Source organism: Equus caballus, chromosome 21 (assembly GCF_041296265.1).
Source record: "Equus caballus isolate H_3958 breed thoroughbred chromosome 21, TB-T2T, whole genome shotgun sequence".
NCBI lineage: Eukaryota > Metazoa > Chordata > Mammalia > Perissodactyla > Equidae > Equus > Equus caballus.
Window position 1 is genome coordinate 21,075,778 of NC_091704.1, and position 20,356 is coordinate 21,096,133.

The 20,356-nt window shown below is 42.1% G+C and overlaps 1 protein-coding gene across 2 annotated transcripts; it reads left to right on the plus strand.

The window, feature by feature from the left end:
• On the plus strand, window positions 1-18,045 carry CD180 (CD180 molecule). 2 transcript variants are annotated; one of them, XM_001491667.6, is made up of 3 exons: window positions 1-415; window positions 9,287-9,453; window positions 13,427-18,045. In XM_001491667.6, the coding sequence occupies exons 1-3, from the start codon at window positions 326-328 to the stop codon at window positions 15,153-15,155; spliced, it is 1,986 nt and encodes a 661-aa protein (XP_001491717.3). In that variant the 5' UTR covers window positions 1-325; the 3' UTR covers window positions 15,156-18,045. The 2 variants fall into 2 exon arrangements, with proteins under 2 accessions (XP_001491717.3, XP_070102907.1); XM_070246806.1 differs by having other exon boundaries at window positions 397-534.
• Window positions 18,046-20,356: the final 2,311 nt, after the last annotated feature.

The following is a 20,356-nucleotide window of genomic DNA, read 5'->3' on the forward strand; positions in this document are numbered from 1 at the left end:
AGAAACCATCATACTGAAAGTCTGTATGACCAGCCCAAGAGGGCTGCATAACTGTTTTCATTTTTGCCAGGAAATGCATTGAGCCATCCTGGGGCTGAACCTTCAGCTATTTTTGGCAAGGATGGGTGGTATGCAAAAGAGACTTCCCTTTTTTTGCAGCAATGAGCCACCAAATGCTGAACAGACAACAGCATTTCTTGTTCTGAGGTCACGCTTCTGAGCACCTCTCTGGCTGTCAACTTGCTGAGGCCATCATAACTTGGCTCCCTTTCTCAGCTCCAGGCATTGGATAAGCCCTCCAAGCTGGGGTTTCCTCAGTCCGGTGATGGCTCCCCGTGTCAGTTGCTTCCTGTTGGCAATCCTGTTTTCTGCCAGCTGTGAAGTCATCGCCTCCTTGGATCAGACGTGCACTGAGGTGAGTCCAAACTGTTTGTCTTTACCCAGATTAAACTGCCTGGAAATTTTGAGATTCAGCATGTGGTCCCACCTGAGCCTTGGCGTCTCAATATCCACCATCTTTAAAAGGGCAATAAGGTGTGTACAAGTTTTTCTTTATTGTGAATAAGGAGTCAAAGAGCTTAGCCAGGGGATGATCTCACAGATCCTTAGTAGGAAGAAGTGAGAGTTTTTCTCCTCTGCAAACAATTCCCCCAAAATAATCCTAATTGGGACATAAGATATCAAGAGGCTCCCAGCACCAAGAGCAGACTTCCAAAAGTGCTTCCAGATGGAGGTGCTGTCTGTCCAACATCCCAGCACATGGCCACTACCCCGAATAGTCCTTTGCTTTCCTGGCTCGCAGAGTGGGGATTGTAAAGACGACCGGTGTCAGGTTTTAGAACATATGAAGATCACTCTGAATGAGTCTGGCTTTCCCCTCGAATTGGACAGCTCTCCATCTGTTTTGCTAACCCACAGGAGTAACATCTGAGAATAGAGCCAAATTGCACCTTCTGTTTTAGACCATAACAATATTATCAACCTGTGGGAAGTTCTTGGAGAGGGTGGTGAGAGAGAGAAAGGAGAAGGGCCTCATTCTCTTGCCATCTTCTAAAATGCTTCAACCTTCTGCCCTCTGTCTCCGACCCCACCAAGTGTCCAGCACCATGTGGCCTGTTAGGCAAGGGCTGTGGACAGAAAGGCCCATCAGTCTTGGTAGCTGGGTGGGCTGCTTTCCTAGGCTGTAACTGAAAGAAGAAAAAGAGACAGGAAGAGCATGATGCAGAACAGCAGTGCTTGGGAGCCATGGTCAAAAGAATGATAAGTGAGAGCATGCAAAGACCTGCCAGACAAGAGCAAGAATCACAGCCAGGACTGGAATAAGGTCTAGAAGCAGAAAGCAACAGAACCCTTGTTAGTGTGGTATTAGGTATGGACTCAGGATGTACTCAGACCAAGAGGAGGCTCAATGCCCAGGGGAAATTAAGTCTGGGAAGGTATATTAGTTTGCTCAGGCTGCCATAACAAAGTACCACAGACTGAGTGGCTCAAACATCAGAAACTTGTTTGCTCACAGTCTTGGAAGCTAGAAGTCCAAGATCAAGGTGTCAGCAGGGTTGACTTCTTCTGAGGCCCCCTCTTTGGTTTGTTGATGGCCTTCTTGTCCCTATGTCTTCACATCGTCTCCCCATTGTGTCTGTGTCCAAATTTATTCTTCTTGTAAAGACACCAGTCCTGTTGGATGAGGGCCCATCCTGATGATCTCATTTTAACTTGATTACCTCTTTAAAGACCCTATCCCCAAATAAAGTCACATTCTGAGGTACTAAGGTTAAGACTTCAACATATGAATTTTGGGGGACCACAATTCAGCCCATCACAGATGAGGACAAGCAAGAGATTTTTATCAGCTCCAAAAGGCTGTCCTCTTATCGTTCAGGTTGGAAGGTCAATTTCACACAGACATGTAGGTGGCATGAAAAGAAGGTTGGAGTGTGCACACCACCTCCTACTGATCAGGCAGGTATTTCGTCCACCTTCTGGCAACATCCTCCGCTGAGATAATATCACCATTAAATTCCTGCTCATTGGGAAGCAGGTTATTTTAAATGCCCTAGTCTTAGGGCTACCAGTTCAACTCTTAAATCCTCACCTCACTGCAAAGCCCATGTAGCCCTTTTGAAGCCCACAAAGGCCCTCCACTGCTGGGAGATTTTGGAAAACCTGTGGAAATATTGGACCAGTCTAGCTTCCTATTAAGGACACCAGGCCCCAGAATTGCCAATTGCTTTTTGCAAATGGCTTCTGCTTTGGCAGAAGGAAGAAGAAAGAGACAGGGAGAACAGCCTAGTCCTTTATTTGCTTGTTCTGGGGACTTCCGTGCTATTCACGTGGCAGGAGTCCTGCTGATGGTCCCAGGATCTCCAGGCCTGGCCCTACACTGCAGCAAGGGCTTTGCTTTTTGGATAAGTCAGATGAGACTGGAATTTTCCAATACAACAACCTCCTTGCAGCCCTCCCTCTGAAAAGACTCTGATTTTAAATGCGTTGGGACTTATTCAATTAACATTGGCTCCATATTTTCATTTACCTCTTCTATCATGTTTGAGTTCACAACAGCAGGATTCTAAGGCTATTTACTGAGCTCTTACTTCTATGTGAATACGGGGGAGGGAACTGGGAGATACAACTTGTTTTGGAAGGTAAGGAGGATAAAAGTGGCAGTGATGGGAGAGGAAGGTTTTGATTTAAGAGCTTGGCCGTTTTTCAAGTGCAAATCATCCTGGTTTGCCCCCCCCACCTGCTTTCCTTTCCTCTTTTGTTCTCCCTCTCCAGTTGAAGCATAATTCATCACATACTCTATATATAGCTTATCAGGCCCCATCCTGAAAACAAAGTTTTGGTTTTGTTTTGCTTGTTTTGAGTTCAGCAAATTTTTTATTGAAGTAAAACATACATACAGAAAAGTTCCTCAGTCCTAAGTGGATAGTTCAATGAGCTTTCACCAACTGAACACATTCTTATGACCAGTACACAGATGGAGAAACAACATTCTCAGCACCTCAGTGGCCCCATTGTGCTTCCGCCAGACACTAGCTCCCAAGGACATCCAGTACTCTAACTTTTATTGCCATAGATCGATTTGGCCTCTTTCTGAATTTTATATACATGAGAACATACAGTGTGCACTTTTTTGTGTTTGGCTTCTTTTGCTCGACATTAAATATATGAGATTTATCAATGACTTGTGTTTAGCGATCATTTGTTAATTTTCAGCACTGGATGGTATTCTGTTGTATTGGGAACCACCAGTTATTTATCCATTCTACTGTTAATGGACATTGGCATTGTTTCCAATTTTTCAGCGATTATGAATGCTGTTGCACTAGACATTCCTATCTTTGTCTTTAGTAAACAAATGTACAGGTCTTTATTAGGTGTATACCAGGGATTGGATGTATTTGGTCACCTAGTGTACATTTGTTTAACTTTAGTAGATATTGACAAAGTTTTCCAAAGTGTGGGTTTCCATTTGCACTCATCCGCAATGTTACAAGCTCTGATTGTTCCTCGGCCTCACTAATATTTGCTATTGTTTGCTTTTAAAACGTTAGCCATTCTGATGGGTGGGTGGTGGTAGTTCATTGGGATTTAATTTTTATTCTCCTGATGAATAATTAAATTGGGTACATTTTCACACTTTTGATGTTCATTTGCATATCCTCTTGTGTGTGTGTGTCTATGTGTGTGTGTATGTGAAATACCTTTTCAAGTCTCTTGCCCATTGTCTCTTGGGTTGTCTGTCTTTTTTATTGATTTGTAGGGGTTCTTTACATATTGTGGATACAAGTCCTTTATCCGATTGCAAATATCTTCTCCCACTCTGTGGCTTGCCTTTTCACTCTCCTAATTATATCTTTTGATGAACAGAAGTCCTAAATATTAACATAGCTTGATTTATCATTCTTCCTTTATTTTCAGTGCATTTCTGTTCTAAGAAATTTTTACCTACCCCAAGTCCATGAAGATCTTATCCTATGTTTTCTTCTAGAAGTTTTATTGCTTTGTATGTATTTCTATTTCTAGGTTTCACATTTAGATCTATAGCCCTTCTGGAATTGCTTTTTGCATATGATGTGAGGTAGGCGTCAAGATGAATTTTTTAATAAAACTTTTTGTTTGAAAACAATTTCAAACCTAGACCAGCTATAAAAATATTACAACAAACACCCATAAACACTCCAACTGGAATCTTCATTGTTCAATGCTACATGTTCTCTCTCTCTTTCTCTGTGTTTGTGTGTATCATAAGTTACAAAATTAGACACATGAGCAAGTCTTTGTAGGCTGACAAATATGCAAAGCATAGTTGGAACTCAGTGTTCTGTGATTTGGATTCTGGTAACATTTTAGATGCACTCACGAAATGAGCTTACCTTGGCTATCCTGTCCCCTCAAAACCATGGTAGGAGAGAGTCCTTCAGTCCTAGGTATGGGGGAGGGGGAGTGAGTAGAGCTCTTTTTTAGGAGAATTCCAAGTTCATGGATACAGGGGCTTCCCAATAACCCTAGATAATGACCTCATGTTGTGATGGGCCAGTTAAATGCTGACTCCGCTTGTTGAGTGCTTGACATATATTATCTCATTAATCCCCACTCTTGGACTTCAAAGAGAGGTTATTATCCTCAATCTACACGTGGGGAAAAAGGATTCTCAGAGAACACAGCTTGGGGGTTGAAAGCTGAGCTTTGAACCCAAGCAGTCTGACTCAAGACAAACAGAAAATGAACTGCACATAGTTGGAATGCCATTTGACTGGAGGAGTCAGATTGACAAAAAGTTTTAGGACTGTGCCCTCTTGGGAATGTTTTGTTCTATTTTCAGAGAGCAAATGTTACTCTGGGATTTGGCTTAGTCAAATTGCCATCTCTGGAGAGAGAAGCGATTAACAAGGGAGAGTGGGTTCAGCATCTCAGACTCCTTGTGCATGGGGGAGCTGGCAGCTGCGGGTGCCACATGAAGATGAGACATCAGAAAGGTGGGAATCAGCACTTGAGTGAAACTCAAAGGGTTCTAAGTTAGAAAATGATTTCAATTTAAGAGGAGGAAAAATTCAGTGGGATGGCAGGGAGTTAGAGATACGGCAGAAAGAAGCAAAACAAGATCCTGATGGAAAATATGCAAATGAATATCCAGAGGAAAAAAGGGATTGCAAACCCAAATGTAACGCTTAGGAGACCTGTTCTTTGTAAGAGATGCAGCTCTGACATGAAGCTAGAGACAAGTGGTTGGTGCAGGTCCCAGAGCACAGCGGGTCCTGAGTCAATGCCCCGTGACTTAGAACAGGGGTTTGGCATGGGGCACTTGTGAATACCATGTGGCTTTGTACAGAATAGCCCTGCTGGCTGCATGAGCTCACATCAGGAAGGGTCCTGTCTGCGATGGAACCAGCCACAGCAGAAGAGTGAGAAAAGAGACTTTGGAAATTGACCCGACACAGGTCTAAAGCAGGAAGGCTGCAGTGATAGAAAATGGTCACGTGTTGTTCACAGAAACTGCAGGGGCTGGAAAAGCAGCAGAGGCTGTCTGCCTGAAAAGGCAACTGAACTCATGCTCCTGGCGGCAGGCCCAGCCCTGGGCAAAATGGCAACGGCCACATGGTATTCCTTTCTGCATCCTATCCTCTCCTTCTCTGTGGCATCATCATCCTGCTGCCCTGAAATCCCGTGCTATGCTATCAGAACTCATTCTCAAAAAGTTTTCATATGAATCTTGACAGTGAGAAAGACATAACCTCACTGATGTAGTATTTCTACTAAAAATGTATAATCTGAATCAAATCATGAGGAAATAAACAAACCCCAAATGAGGGACATTCTGCAAAATATGAGCCTGTATTCTTAAAAAAATCAATATCATAAGAGACAAAGACTGAGGAGTTGCCTAACATTAAAGGAGACTAGAGAGAAATGACAACTAAATGGAATGTGTGAACCTGGATTGGAAAAACAAAAATTACCACAAAAGACAATATTGGGACAATTGGCAAAATTTGAATATAGACTGTATGTTGGATAATAGTATTGCCTCAATGTTAAATATTCAGAATTTGGTAACAGCAATGTGGTTGTGTAAGAGAATATCTTTGTTCTTAGGAGATTTAGAGGAGAAGGGTCATGATGTCTGCAATTTACTGTCAATAAAAAAAGAACGAGAGAGGTAGTATGTGTGTGTGTGTGTGTATACTTCCTGCCTTAAAAAATACAATAGACTAAAAACAACTTAATGCTGCTTAGATGATTCCAGAGCATGTGGTACTTTGGTGTCACCATTCATAATGGTAATTTTGATTATACAGGAGTGTGACTGTGAAAGCTGAAGGGGAAAAGCCACGTGAATGGAACCCAGCACATTCTCTGGAGTGTGCTTGGTTTTCAAATTCTCTTATAAGACTGCAATTCTTATTATATGTCTCTTTCTCCCACAAATCGAGGGTAGAGAGTTCATTGCAGTTTCTACGTAACTAGAGATTAACGTTATGACACAGGATCCTGGTGCAACACAGGCTCTTCTAATCCAGCTTGGTAGCGTTATCCACTGGTTCTTGGTTTTTCCTGGGGTTGAAACTGAACTCTTGCATTTACCTGCCTTTCCATTTGTTAGGAACTCCCTCAGGCCACTGGCTCAGTAGAGCTCCTGATCGATTTTCAACTTTCTGGACTACATCAGTGCAGTAAAGTACCAGTAAAGCACATGAGAGGAGTAATGTAGGTGTCACTTAGATACTCAGGAGAAGGAAGGAGTTGTCACCATCAAGCCTTTTGCTGCAGGGCCAGAATAGAGCAACACGAATTGAGGAAAGGCCCCTTTCTCCAAGCGTAGGTGACATTAGTTATGCCAGTGGAGATCAGAAAAGAAGAAGGTCTCCTCAAAGCTAATCTGGAGCAGTAGCCACACACACATTCTCTGGGTTGTCCATGTTCATGGGCACCAAAGAGGGCTCTAGCAACATAAGGTTTGCCCACTAGTCAGCTAAATCTAAGTGCAAAGTGTATGTTTCAAGGGCAGCAGGTGGATTTATGGCAGTTCCTGGAGGACTTCGAGTTTGTAAAATGAAGAGAGAATTACAGGACAATATAAATATGGCATTTTCATCAGTGATATTCTTAGTATTGTCACAATATAGACGAAAACAAGATTTCCTGTAGATGAGCATGCTCAGTGTAACTACAAAAAAGTGCACCACTAACTGGAAGTTGGAATAAAGCCAAAAGCAATTAAAATGGTGACATCTCCAAAACATCATGCTTCAGAACAAAGGTGGATGTGTGTAGCCTTCTGTTTCCAGCTAAGCAGGCCTGTTTGCAACTCAGTATTGAGGAAAGCTGCAGATCTAGAATTTGATGGGATAGGTCTTTCCCAGACCTGGGCGTCTCAATGGAGCCCCTAGTGAGACCACTGTGTGGTCAGGGAAGGCAGGACGAAATCATGTGGATCCTGAGGTGATCTGAGAGATGGCCCTGTGGTTCTGGGATGCCTCTCTTCTTTGTCTCTCCAAGTGCACGTTCCTTGGAGATCATTTCTTTCTTTCCTAGGAGCCTCCTCATGCAGAATATACCCCACCAGACCCTCATACCTGCCCCACCACCCTTCATCCTAAGGCATCATCCAGACAAGTTATGACCCCATAATTCTACAGGCTTCTAACCAATGCCTACCCATTTTTGCCTAGTTAGTCCAAGATGTATAACTTAAGTTAGGGCATGTAACAAGCAGTAATTGGCAGCCTTCGGAATACTTGACTCTCCTTGGGCACAGGGTGAGGAAGTCCTCTGAACTTGTGTGCAGGGTTGTGCCCAAATGCTGGTGTCTGGCATCAGCAGACTGCAGTTCCAGAGATCCAAAATTGACTCATGCTTCAAGATTGCAAGGCCTCATGGGCTAAGGTCTGTGCCACACTGCTAGTATTTTTAAACGCTGTATTAAGAAAACTTCTAACTTATACAAATGTAGTTCATTATAAGGAACCTCCATGAATGGATCACTCAACATTCAACAACCCTCAACATTTGCCTCCTAATTTAATCTATCCACTCCTCCCCTCCTTTTTTGCTAAAGCATTTTAAAGTAAATCCCAAACATGTAATTTGACCCCTAAATACTTCAATAGGCATCTCGAAAGAACAAGAACATTTCTTGTACATAACTGCAAGGCCGTTATCATTAACAAAATTCACAATTCCTTAATATCATCTAATATCCTGTCCTCATTCAAAGTTTCCTGCCAGTCTATAAAATGTCTTTTCCCAAAAGCTGTATTTGAATCAGAATCCAAACAAGGGTTGCTCCATCATTTGTTGGCTATGCCTCTTAAGTAGCTTTTGTATCTCCTTGTGTCTTTTTACAAAAGCAGTCTCCTCTTGGGTCCTCCTCTCCTCTCTCACCGCGCCCACCAGCATCCTTCACATGTTGATTAAACAGTCGGTTGTTCCACAGCACGTCCCACCTTCCTCATCTGGCTGATTGCTACCTGTGGTGCTGCTTATCTGAAATCCCCGGTATCCACTGTAGACTGGAAATTAAGCCTAAAGTCTTGATGGGATTCAAGTTTAATTTTATTTTTTTTGGCAAGAAAACCTCATCGGTGGTACTGTGTACTTCATATCATATCACATCAGAAAGTATGCAATATATGATTGGCGTATGTTGTTCATGCTGATCTAGACTTGATTTGTTTGTTTTCAAACTGAAATAAACTATTTTCATGCATCCAAAATCGAAACTATTAAACAAAGTACATTCAGAGAAGTCTTGTTTCCATCTCTGCTCCTCTATCTGGTTCCTTCTCTCCCCTTAAAGACAACCAGTTTGGGGGGTTTTCCCATGGTTTCTTTTTGCAAATATAAGAAAATATGCACGTGCATTTCTTACACAAAAGGTAGCAAAATACATACTATATACTACATACCATATACTATATACTATATACACTGGTAGACATTCTGCACCTTGGTTTTTCCACCTTACAGAATACCTGGATATCCCCCCATGTCAGTGTACTCATTCCTTTTCAGCTGCAGAGGGTTCCATTTTGTGAATGTACCACATTTTGTTCAACTAGTCCTGTATTGATGGATAATCTGGTTGTCGCCAATCTTTTGCTATTACAAAAAAATACTTAATGAATAATGTTATGCATAAGTCACTCTGTGTTTTTGCAAGTATTATATTTGGTAAAGACTATTAGAAGCGGGATTGCTGCTCAAAGGATAAACTATGTAATTTTGCTAGATAGTCAGCCAAATTACTAAGTCTGATATTAATTTACATTGTTTCTCTCATCAGAAAGAAGCCAACAAAACATATAACTGTGAAAATTTAGGCCTCAGAGAAATTCCTGATACTCTACCAAACACAACAGAATTTTTGGAATTTGGCTTTAATTTCTTGCCTACAATTCAAAACACCACCTTCAGCAGACTAATAAACCTTATCTTTTTGGATTTAACCAGGTACGTATCTGAGTTCTTTGTGTGCACTTGATGCTTTACTCAAGTAATAACACAATTTGCATTCAAATTGTTTCCAGGGCCTTCTTTTGAGGCACAGGGACAATCTGCTTATTCTGCACATTTACCCTTTCTCATGAAATGTATCCACCTGTGTAGAAACCTTCTACACCACCGAATGGATAGGAAAGTGCATTGTTCTCAAACTAGATTGCATCAGCAGCACTAAGTTCTAAGGAATATTGATAGCAAAACTGAAAATAAATCTTGTACTAAATCAGACGCTATATTATACTACATTTTAGCATAGTTGACTATTACTGGGTGTGACATTATAAGAAAAATTTAAATTTAAAAATTGAGAAACACACACAATCTACTAAATTTTTTCCATATAAACTGAGAAAAGAGTTCCATTACTTGCTTTTAGAGGCAAAATCAGGATTCCAAATGCTGAGCCAGAGTGTGAACTAGTGGGCAGAAGTTATCACAAGAAAATAAGGGAAGAAGCGAAAAGGAAATGCAGTGCGCGTGGGCATGAATATGTGTGTGTGTGTGTGTGTGTGTGTGTGTGTGTGTGTGTGTAAGAGAGGAAAAGGCTCCACATGTGGATGAGGTCTGTACCCCTTGCAGCAGCTCCATTGCCTCTGCTTTGGTCCTTCAACTTACGCTTCTGGAGATTGGGAGAGCAGTGACATCCATTGTACTAGTTCATTTTTAGGACCATGACTGTGAGGTAGGCGTGGTGAGTACTGCCATCCAACTCGTGTTAGATGAGGAAACGGAGGCTCAGAGAGATCTTGTGAGCTTGCTTAAGGTCACACAGTAAAGCAACTTGGACTCTGCTCTCCTGACTCCCAGTCCAAAGTCCCCCAGTGACCCCAGGCCACTTTCCCAGCCAAGACACCATGCGCACAGGCTTAGAAACACTTATTTGAGAGAAAGCCTTGCCCTTTCAGATAGAGACAACGATCATTCTGCTCCTTACCTATTATGCCCCAAGGAAACTGACTTTCTCTCTCCTTTACTAGTTCTCATTTTCAGGTGAAATGAGTTTGACCACACTTTTGAGGAGTGTATGGGCCAGGATAGATATTCTAGCTGGAAGACTCCACTTCTTCTTGTATTATTTTCAATAAGTGGTAAAAATATGACCTCATACTGTCTAAACTCCTCCTCCTCTGCTCCCCCTCTGCCTTGTATCTGGCCACAAATTAGACATTTCTTTTATTACTTTGCATAGTTTTTCTTTAGCCTTACCAACATGTTTTCTATATTCTTTGCTCATTCTTCCATCTTGCTCTTCAGACCTTCTTCTCTGGAATAATTTTTCTTTTTCGTGACGTACATCCTTAGAAATTCCTTTAGGGAAAATCTGTTAGCAGTAAACTCCTTCAGCTTTTGTTTTTTCTGAAAATGTCTTTATTTCACTCTGATCCTTGCAAGATGGTATTTTCTGACGTATGATTCTAGGTTGACAGTTATTTTTTTCTCATCCCTTCCAGGCTATCATTCCGGTCTCCCATTGTTGCTGATGGACAGTCACCTATCTGTCTAATCATTGCTCACATGCAGGGAATCTTTTTCTCTCTGAAAGTTTTCCATGGCTTCTGATTGTCTTCGGTATCCTGTAATATCGCAGTGATGCGTTGTGTAGGTTATTGGGCTTCTTGAACCTAAGAGTGGTGTCTTTCATCAATTCTAAAATATCTTAGCCATTATCTGTTGGAAACTTGGCTTGCTCCCATTCACTTTTTTATCTCCTTGTGGATCTCTGGTTAGACTTACATTGCATCTTCTCATCTATCCTTCTTATACCTTAATATTTCTTTCTTGTTTTTCATCTCTTTGGCTTTTTGGACTATGTTCTAGGCAATTTTCTCATATCTACTTCTAGTTTATTAATATTCTCTTCAGCTATGTCTAATCTCCTGTATAAACTATCTATTGGTTTTCTGATTTCAATTATTAACTTTTCCATAGGTTTCATTGATTTTTCATTTTACAAAAATATCAGATCACTTTTAATATTTTTCCTTCATCATACTTTTGGTTACAACTATTCCTTTAAACATATCAAATATATGCTTGATATAAACATTTTTGTCATATATTCTGATAATATATATCATAGCATATATTCTGTATATATTATATATATATTATGAGATATAGCTGATACTTCTGGCATCTGCTGTCTTTTAAAATCTTACTGTGTAGAACTTTTTTTTTTGCTGTGTTTCCCTTATGTGTTTAGTGTGTAGTACATTTTTATTTTGAACTCACTCATCTTTTGGAACTTTGTGTAAGTTTTTGTTTAAAATGCTTTCCTAGAGGGGCTGGCCTCATGGCCGAGAGGTAAGTTCGCGTGCTCTGTTTTGGGGCCCAGGGTCTCACCAGTTTGGATCCTGGGCGCATACATGGCACTACTCATCAAGCCATGCTGAGGCGGCATTCCACATGCCACAACTAGAAGGACCCACAACTAAAAATATACAACTATGTACTGGGGGGGCTTTGGGGAGAAAAAGGAAAAATAAAATCTTAAAAAAAAATGTTTTCCTAGAAATAGATAATACCAATTAATTATTAATATTGTTATATGTGACAATGGCATTATGGCTACAGAAAATAAGCCTATATTTTTTGGAGATGCATACCGAAATACCTTTGGGATGTCTAGGATTTTATTTCTAATAATTCAGGAGAGAGAAGTGAGAATGGATGAAGCAAAGAAGCATAAATGGCAAAATCTTGAGAAGTTTGGCATCTGTGTGATAGATATATGAAGGCTCGTTGTACTATTCTCTTTATTTTTATGTAAATTTCAAAGTTTTACTTATAAAAAATTGAGTAAGTACATCACTCCAGAAAAGATTTCTAATTACTTCTGCCAGTTACCTGAAGTTACTACCATCCTGGAACCACTTTAAATTAAATTTTCCACTTGGGTTTTTTAGGGCTGTCCACAGAGGTAGCATAAATTCCAGCCAGAATCCTCATGTGTGGAAGCTTATGGTTAGGGAATCTTGGAGGAGACTTTTCTTGTTGTTGTTTCACTCAGAGCCAAGGCCAAGGTAAACATATATCCCTAAGGTCTCCCTCTGTGGCTTTCTTTTTTAAGGTTATTCACTCAAAGGTTCTCTTTTGAAGGTCTTGGTAGTTTGCAGGTTTTTGATAGGATCTCTTATCCTCCTTGGACCCCAAACTTTGTCTCCTACCACTGGTATGTGTGGCTCATTAAAACCCAGGCTCTAGGCCACCAAGGATTAGCAGATATTGGCAGACATGACAAAGCTAACTCCAGGGCTCACTTGCTCCTATGGAGTCAAGCTTCCTTTTGAGAACGCCTTATTGACCTCCAATGGAGTTTTGTGTGTGTGTGCGCCTGTGTGCATGTGTGTGTAATCCAATATTTTTAGGTGCAATAGCAGGATGGGTTTCTCTGAACCTCTAGTGCTCCATACGTCTATGGAGTATTTTCATATATATATCATTTGACTCACAACCATTCTACAAAGTAATCATTATTTCTATATTTTATAGATGAAAAAACAGAGGTTGAGAATAGTTGTGACTTGCCCAGGATGACACAGATTCATATATTACATATCATATGCTATATGTTATGCATTACATGACATATTTTATATTACTAAAAATAGTAAATTTTGATTTTGCCTACAATCAAACCACTAATTGCTCTCTAGATTCCAAACACAAATCTCTGAGAATTCAATCTAAAGGGGTAACATATCTGGAAAAAATTCTAAATCACAGTATTCAGAACTGAGGCTCGTCATTAATTCACAGGCCATCTGTGGGTCCTGAAGAACGTTTCTCATGTTTTACTTTGAATAATAATGTATATTGTTTTTACTATGCACAAAAGATAGCTTTGTTACTATAGGTCACTGTGACAGAGTTTTTCTCTTTTTTCTAATTAATTATTGTTGAATACCATCATCTTTTTAAGGTGCCAGATTAACTGGGTACATGAAGACACTTTTCAAAGCCATCATCAATTGAACACAATTGTGTTGACTGGAAACCCCCTGATATTCATGGCAGAAACATCATTTAACGGGCCCAAGTCACTGAAGCATCTTTTCTTAATCCAAACAGGCATATCCAATCTTGACTTTATCCCAGTGCACAATCTGGAAAACTTGGAAAGTTTGCACCTTGGAAGCAACCATATTTCCTCCATTAAGTTCCCAGAAAACTTCCCAACACAGAATCTGAAAGTCCTGGATTTTCAGAACAATGCTATACACTACCTCTCTAGAGAAGACATAAAGGTTCTGAGGCAGGCCACCAACCTAAGCCTTAACTTCAATGGCAATGACATTAAAGGCATTGAACCTGGGGCTTTCCATTCAAAAATCTTCCAAAGTTTAAACTTTGGAGGAGCTTTTAACCTGTCAGTTATATTAAATGGTTTGCGGAATTCTACTACCCAGTCTCTCTGGCTGGGGACATTTGAGGACATTGATGACCAAGAACTTACTTCGGCCATGCTTGAGGGACTTTGTGAAGTGTCTGTTGAGAGCATCAACCTGCAGAAGCACCATTTCTCTGGCCTCTCATCCACCACGTTTCGGTGTTTCACTCAACTCCGGGAATTGGATCTGACGGCAACTCACCTGCAAGAGTTACCCTCTGGGATTGAGGGTATGAACTCGCTCAAGAAATTAGTTCTCAACGTAAATATTTTTGACCAATTGTGTCAAATCAATGCTGCCAGTTTCCCATCCCTTACAGACCTCTACATCAAAGGCAACATGAGGAAACTTGACCTCGGTGCCGGCTGTTTGGAGAAACTAGAAAATCTTCAGAAACTTGATTTAAGCCACAGTGACATAGAGGCTTCTGACTGCTGCAATCTGCAACTCAAAAACCTACTCCACCTGCAGTACCTAAACCTGAGCCACAACTCACCCCTTGGTCTCCAGAATCAGGCGTTCGAAGAGTGTCCTCAGCTGGAACGCCTCGATTTGGCATTCACCCACTTGCGCGTTAATGCCCCACAAAGTCCTTTCCAAAACCTCCGTCTCCTGCAGGTTCTGAATCTCTCTCACTGCCTCCTTGATACCAGCAATCAGCACCTTCTAGCAGGCCTGCCGAATCTCCGGCATCTGAACTTACAAGGGAATCGCTTTCCAGATGGGAGCATCCCAAAGGCCAACCTACTTCAGACAGTGGGCAGTTTGGAGGTTCTGATTTTATCCTTCTGTGATCTCCTCTCCATAGACCAGCAAGCATTCCACAGCCTTGGCAAACTGAGTCACGTAGATTTAAGTCAGAACAGCCTGCCAGGCAATAGCATTGATGCTCTTAGCCATCTTAAAGGGATCTACCTCAATCTCGCTGCCAACAGCATTCAAGTCATCCCCCCCCGTCTCCTCCCCATCTTGTCCCAGCAGAGCACCATTAATTTAAGCCACAATCCCCTAGACTGCACTTGCTCAAACGTTCGTTTCATAATGTGGTACAAAGAAAACCTGCACAAACTTGAGGGCTCGGAGGAGACCACTTGTGCAAGCCCCCCATCTTTAAGGGGAGTTAAGCTGTCTGATGTCAAACTGTCCTGTGGAATGACAGCTGTGGGCATTTTCTTTCTCATAGTATTTTTATTCTTGTTCACCATTCTGCTCATTTTTTCAGTTAAATACCTTCTTAGGAAGAAATACCAGCACATTTAGTGCTCAAGGTTTCTAGAGATGGCAAATAAATGTGTTCCGCAAAATTGTCCTGAGAAAGTGCCATCTCTTAGTTACCAGACTTTTCAGATGGGTTCCAGGAGCTGGCAGAGATTCACCGTGCTTTTCTGAGTGCCAGGACTACTGAACTTCCCTGGCAGGAAACTGACGAGGGCCAAAGGGATGGACACTGTTGTGAGAGCCCCAGCCATTTCCTCACATGGAAGGTGAGGGGAAGTTAAGAGAGGATCCACGGCAGGGAAGGGCCAGGAGAGCAACCCATGAGGAGGCCATCTCCCTTCCATGCATGGACATCCCTTGGTGATGAAGACACCAGCTGGATGTCCTAGAATTCAACTCAGTTCTGGCACTATCTACCTGGAGATAGCATCAGATCCCACAGGTTAAGCCTCAGTCCCACAAGACTGCTCCCCCCACCCCTTCAGACGCCAATCACAAGTCCAGGCTGTCACCTGTGCTTCTGACCTACTGGCTAAAGATTGGAGGTTCCAACGACCCCCTCCTTGGGTTCGGTTAATTTGCTAGAGCAGCTCACAGGACTCAGGAAACCAGTTTACTCACTAGAATTACCGGTTTATTATAAATGGATATAATTAAGAACAGTCAGATGGAAGAGATGCACAGGGCAAGGTATAGGGAAAGAGTATGAGGCTTCCACGTCCTCTCCCAGCATGCCACTCTCCCTGAATCTCCACTTGTTTCCCAACCTGGAAGCTCTCAAACTCCCTCCTTTTGGGTTTTTATGGAGGCTTCTTTACATAGGAATGACTGATTAAGTCATTGGTCATTGATGATTGATTCAACCTCAGCTCCTCTCCCCTCCCCCGAGTTGGGGGTGGTGGTGGGGAGATGGGACTGAAAGTTCCAACCCTCTGATCACATAGTTGGCTCCACTGGCAACCAGCGCCCATCCTTAGGTGCTTTCCAAAAGTCACCACGGTAACATAAAAAAAAAAACCCAACTTTATCACTCTTATCACAGGAAATTCCAAGGGATTTAGGAGCTCTGTACCAGGAATGAGATGAAGACCAAAAAGGTATTTCTTATTATAAACCACAATATCACAAGGGTATAATAGTGGGACATAACACCAGAGTGGAAGCTTGGGGACCAACTCCCCTTTACCTCAGCACTCCCAGGAAAAGCAGGAAAGACAAGGGAAATGTCAATGCAAATAATAATCAATCTATAAATCAAAACTGGGGTGAGTTTATTGTATGAGCCAGTCTGAGGACTATATAGGCTGGAAGAACGACCTTTGCCAAGGAAGGAAGCACTCCGAAGAAGCAGGGTGTACAGAGTGGTTACATACCGTTTTGGAAGAAGGAACATATATCAACTATGACAGAAATATCTTTTTTTACTACGGTCACAAGATGTTTTTCTAGCCCAGCAAGTCAGCGGTCACAAGATATACATAGTGGGTCAGTTTGACTCAGTTTCTGGGAAGAAATGCTTATCTTTAAAGAAATGCTGATATGGGGAGAGGCATACATCCCTATCTTTAGAGGCATCATTCTTTGCTTTGGGACATTATAACTGTTTAAAGCCAATGTACCATGAGTGCTGGACAGGCCACATCAGGCCATTCTGAAAAACAAGGTCAGGCCTAACTAGTTTTCAACCAAATGGGTTCCTCATATACCTCAATATATTAACTTATTCCTGTTGATTTTCGTTGCTTCCTCAGAACAAACAGTGAGGGGAGGCCATAAATCTTCACTGCAAATGCCCTGCTAGTCTTGGGGTTTTGAGTAGTACTGGTCAGGAGGCCAAGTATTCCCAGATGTTCTTGGTTAAGGATGCAGGCTGGGACTAGGGTAAAGTGAGTGAGGCCTCACTTTGGGTGCAAAATTTAAGGGGGAACGGAAAACTTGGTGATCAAGACAATTTTTTTTTTTTTTTTTGGTGTGAAAGATTGCCCTGAGTGAACATCTATTCCCCATCTTCCTCTTTTTTCTTTTTGGCTCGAGGAATATTGTCGCTGAGCTAACGTCCATGCCAATTTTCCTCTATTTTGTACATGGGACACCGCCACAGCATGGCTTGATGAGCAGTGTGTAGGTCCACACCTGGGATCCAAACCCACAAACCTAGGGCCGCTGACGCCAGAGCACACAAACTTAACCACTACGCCACAGGCCTGGCTCCAAGACAAAAACTTTTAATGCAATATTTCAAATACTTAAAATTAGTGCAAAAAGTCATCATAAATAAAATATCAAAATTTTAAACAAAGACAGGATCCACAACACTGCCATGCTGAACCCTATTAGAGTCTGAGGCAAAAGGAAAATTCAGTGATACCCGTCCTGCCTTTGTTTAAAATGTTGTTATGTTCATCGTGGATATTTTGCATTAGATTTGACTGTTTTAAATGTTGCATTAAAATATTTTTCCATCTTCGTTACTGAGTTTTTGGTGCCCCCTTAAATTTAGCACACAGGAAGGGTACCTCAAGCAGAGAGAAGCGTTCAAGATCTTACACCTTGTTCCCTCATCCTCAGCACACTCCTGTGAAAGGACTTCAGTCTAAAATGGACCTGGAGGATATAGAGTGGAGAATTTCGTGCATGTGCCCTCAGGAAAATGAAACTTAAGAACTGAGAGACTGATTCCCCATAAACGCCTGATCTATAGAAAACAGGAACTTGTCTCCTGACCAATGAACATCCGCCAAGGATCTCTCCCCGTCCTCAAGCCAATGAACTTACTGCTTGGACTCTGACTTCCCCACTCTTTGCACTTCTCGCCCATAAATACAACCAACCCCAAACCTCCAATGGACTTGCCTGTAGCTTGCTACAGTTTGTGTTTCTCAAATTGCAATCCTCTGCTATTCCCGAATAAACTCACATTCTGCTAATTCAAGCTTGCTTCAGTTTATGTCTTGATTTAGGTTGACATCCCCAACCCCTGGGCTCAAAGGCATCCTTCCTTCAAAGCCAAGTGAGGTGCCGAGATAATGGGTACCAAATCCCTCTACACCCTGGGTGACCTGGGCCTGGTGAGAGGAGAAAAGCAGAGCCCAGAGCACACAATTAACTGCCTTAATTATCTTGAATACCTGCATTTGGGAAAACAGGTGCCTGAGAAGGGGGCTTTCCTGAGCAATAGAGAGGCAGTCAGTTAAGGGTATGTGTTAAAGGAGAAAGTGCCTGGAAATCAGAGGACATTGGGACACACACCCTCAGCCACCTTTATTCCTTCCCTGATCTAGGATGGTGGGGCCTCATTCTGAGAAGGCCAATCCAAACCACTGCTGGGTTGGTATTGGCCTTGAGTCTGGCAGTGACCAAGGCCTTTTCTCATTGAGTTTCGGGCTCAGAAGGGACTCAGTGCAGAAGCGAGCACGGCTGCCTTGAGCAGGCTCCCTACGTATGCAGAGCAAGGACTCCTCCAGGGAGCTTCCTAATTCCTGCTCCAGGAAAGGCCCCTCGTTCTAGGGACCTGAAGGCATGTTGGTTTAGAAAGGTCGGGCAGCCAACCCTCCACAGTCAGAGAGAGCACCTCCCGCTGACCACCCAGACCACGCTGACCGCTCTTGTGCAGGAATCACTCCCATTTGAGAATTCGGGAATCACTTACCCTTGGGCATTCAGGTAGGAATGTAGCAGGTCACGTAATTATTTTGTTTTGTTAATTTTGTTCACTTGTTTGTAGCAAATTAGATGATCATCTCTGGAAAGCTGGGGAAGTATTCCTAGTGAATACAGTGATCATGAAGATGCAAAAACCATGCTCACTTGTCCCTTCCTCCGTTTCCTCTTTTTTCTCTTTCACTTTTCTTTCCTTGCTGTTTCTTCCCTTCCTTCTTTCCTTTTCTCCTTCTCTCCCTCTGTGCTTCTCTCCTTCTTACTTATTTCATGCTTTCCTTTCTTCCTTCCTTTATATCATAGAGTATGGAAGTCCACCCTCTAAGAATCCAGTCTGAGACAGCACCAATCCACTGAGTTCTCTGTGTATTCTAGCAAATTTAAGCTCCTACCTGCATTAAGGATTTAAGCTGCAGATAGGAAATACTGATTGCTGACCCACCACTCCACAGCCACTCTGTCCTCTATAACAATTAATGTGCAACTTGGAAAACCAAAAGCATTCTGCAGAATATCTCCGATGCGCATTGCATCACACCTCAGGCACGCGCCCCTTTCACGAAATGCAACTTGCTACACCATAACTGCACACTGATCTAAGGCTTTGTGACAGCTCCTCTGTTTTAAGCAACAGTAAATTCACCCGACAAAGTCAGAAAGGGAGCTTTTTGATGGCTGCTGTCAATTTTATTGCTTTATCCTGGTTACTAGGATAGAATCTGTAGACATGGTGTGTTTATTAGTTTTATGTATTGCATGTTATTGTCGCTCTGACAAGCTACTCCTATAAAAATGGGTTATTATTGCTTGTTGTAGCTCAGAGAGCTGACCCTGCATTTCAAAGTGTACTGAAGCAAAAGGCATTGAAGTCCATAAAAGCTGACTGGCCTTCATCACAGGGACTTTGTGAGTGAGCTGCAACTCCCACGATCTGGGAGCAAATCGTACCTTTCTCCTGTGCCAGCAGGCTTTGCTGCTAACTGAACACAGCACAGACCCAAACACAGGCCCTATCTATAAAGTTTCAAGACAGAAAACCATCATATCATTCTTACTTGTCCAATTCCCTAGTAAGCATCATTTGCAATTTTGAAGTTTTCAAAAGTATGAAATAAATGGCTTTTTAATGTTTTTGTATATTAGTATAAGATGCAAGAGAGGTAGCTGACATTGTTTCCTATGTGCCCTGAATGCCGAAGAGAAAATTAACTTGAATTACGGCAAGAGAAGATGTGGTTAGTTCTAAGCAAGTCATGACTGTGGGACCTGAGTGTTGAGCTAGAATCAATTGCCCGATACATTAAGAGTGAGAAGGTGTAAGCCAGGGGGAGTTAGCCTGAAGGTTGCAGAGGAATGGGCCAGCCCAGTGTGGCTCCCGGAGCTCCCAGATACTCGTTTATTAGCAGAAGCATCTGGAGGATTCTTTACAAAACAGGGTCCTGTGCCCACCCCTACAGGACATTGGGATTCTGTTACACTGGGGTTGGCCCTGACTTTTAGCCAAATGATTTTCCTGTAAAATTCTTCTCTAATCTTAATTTTATCAACCAATAGCAGAAGCATTTGTCAGGTCTATGAGTCAAATG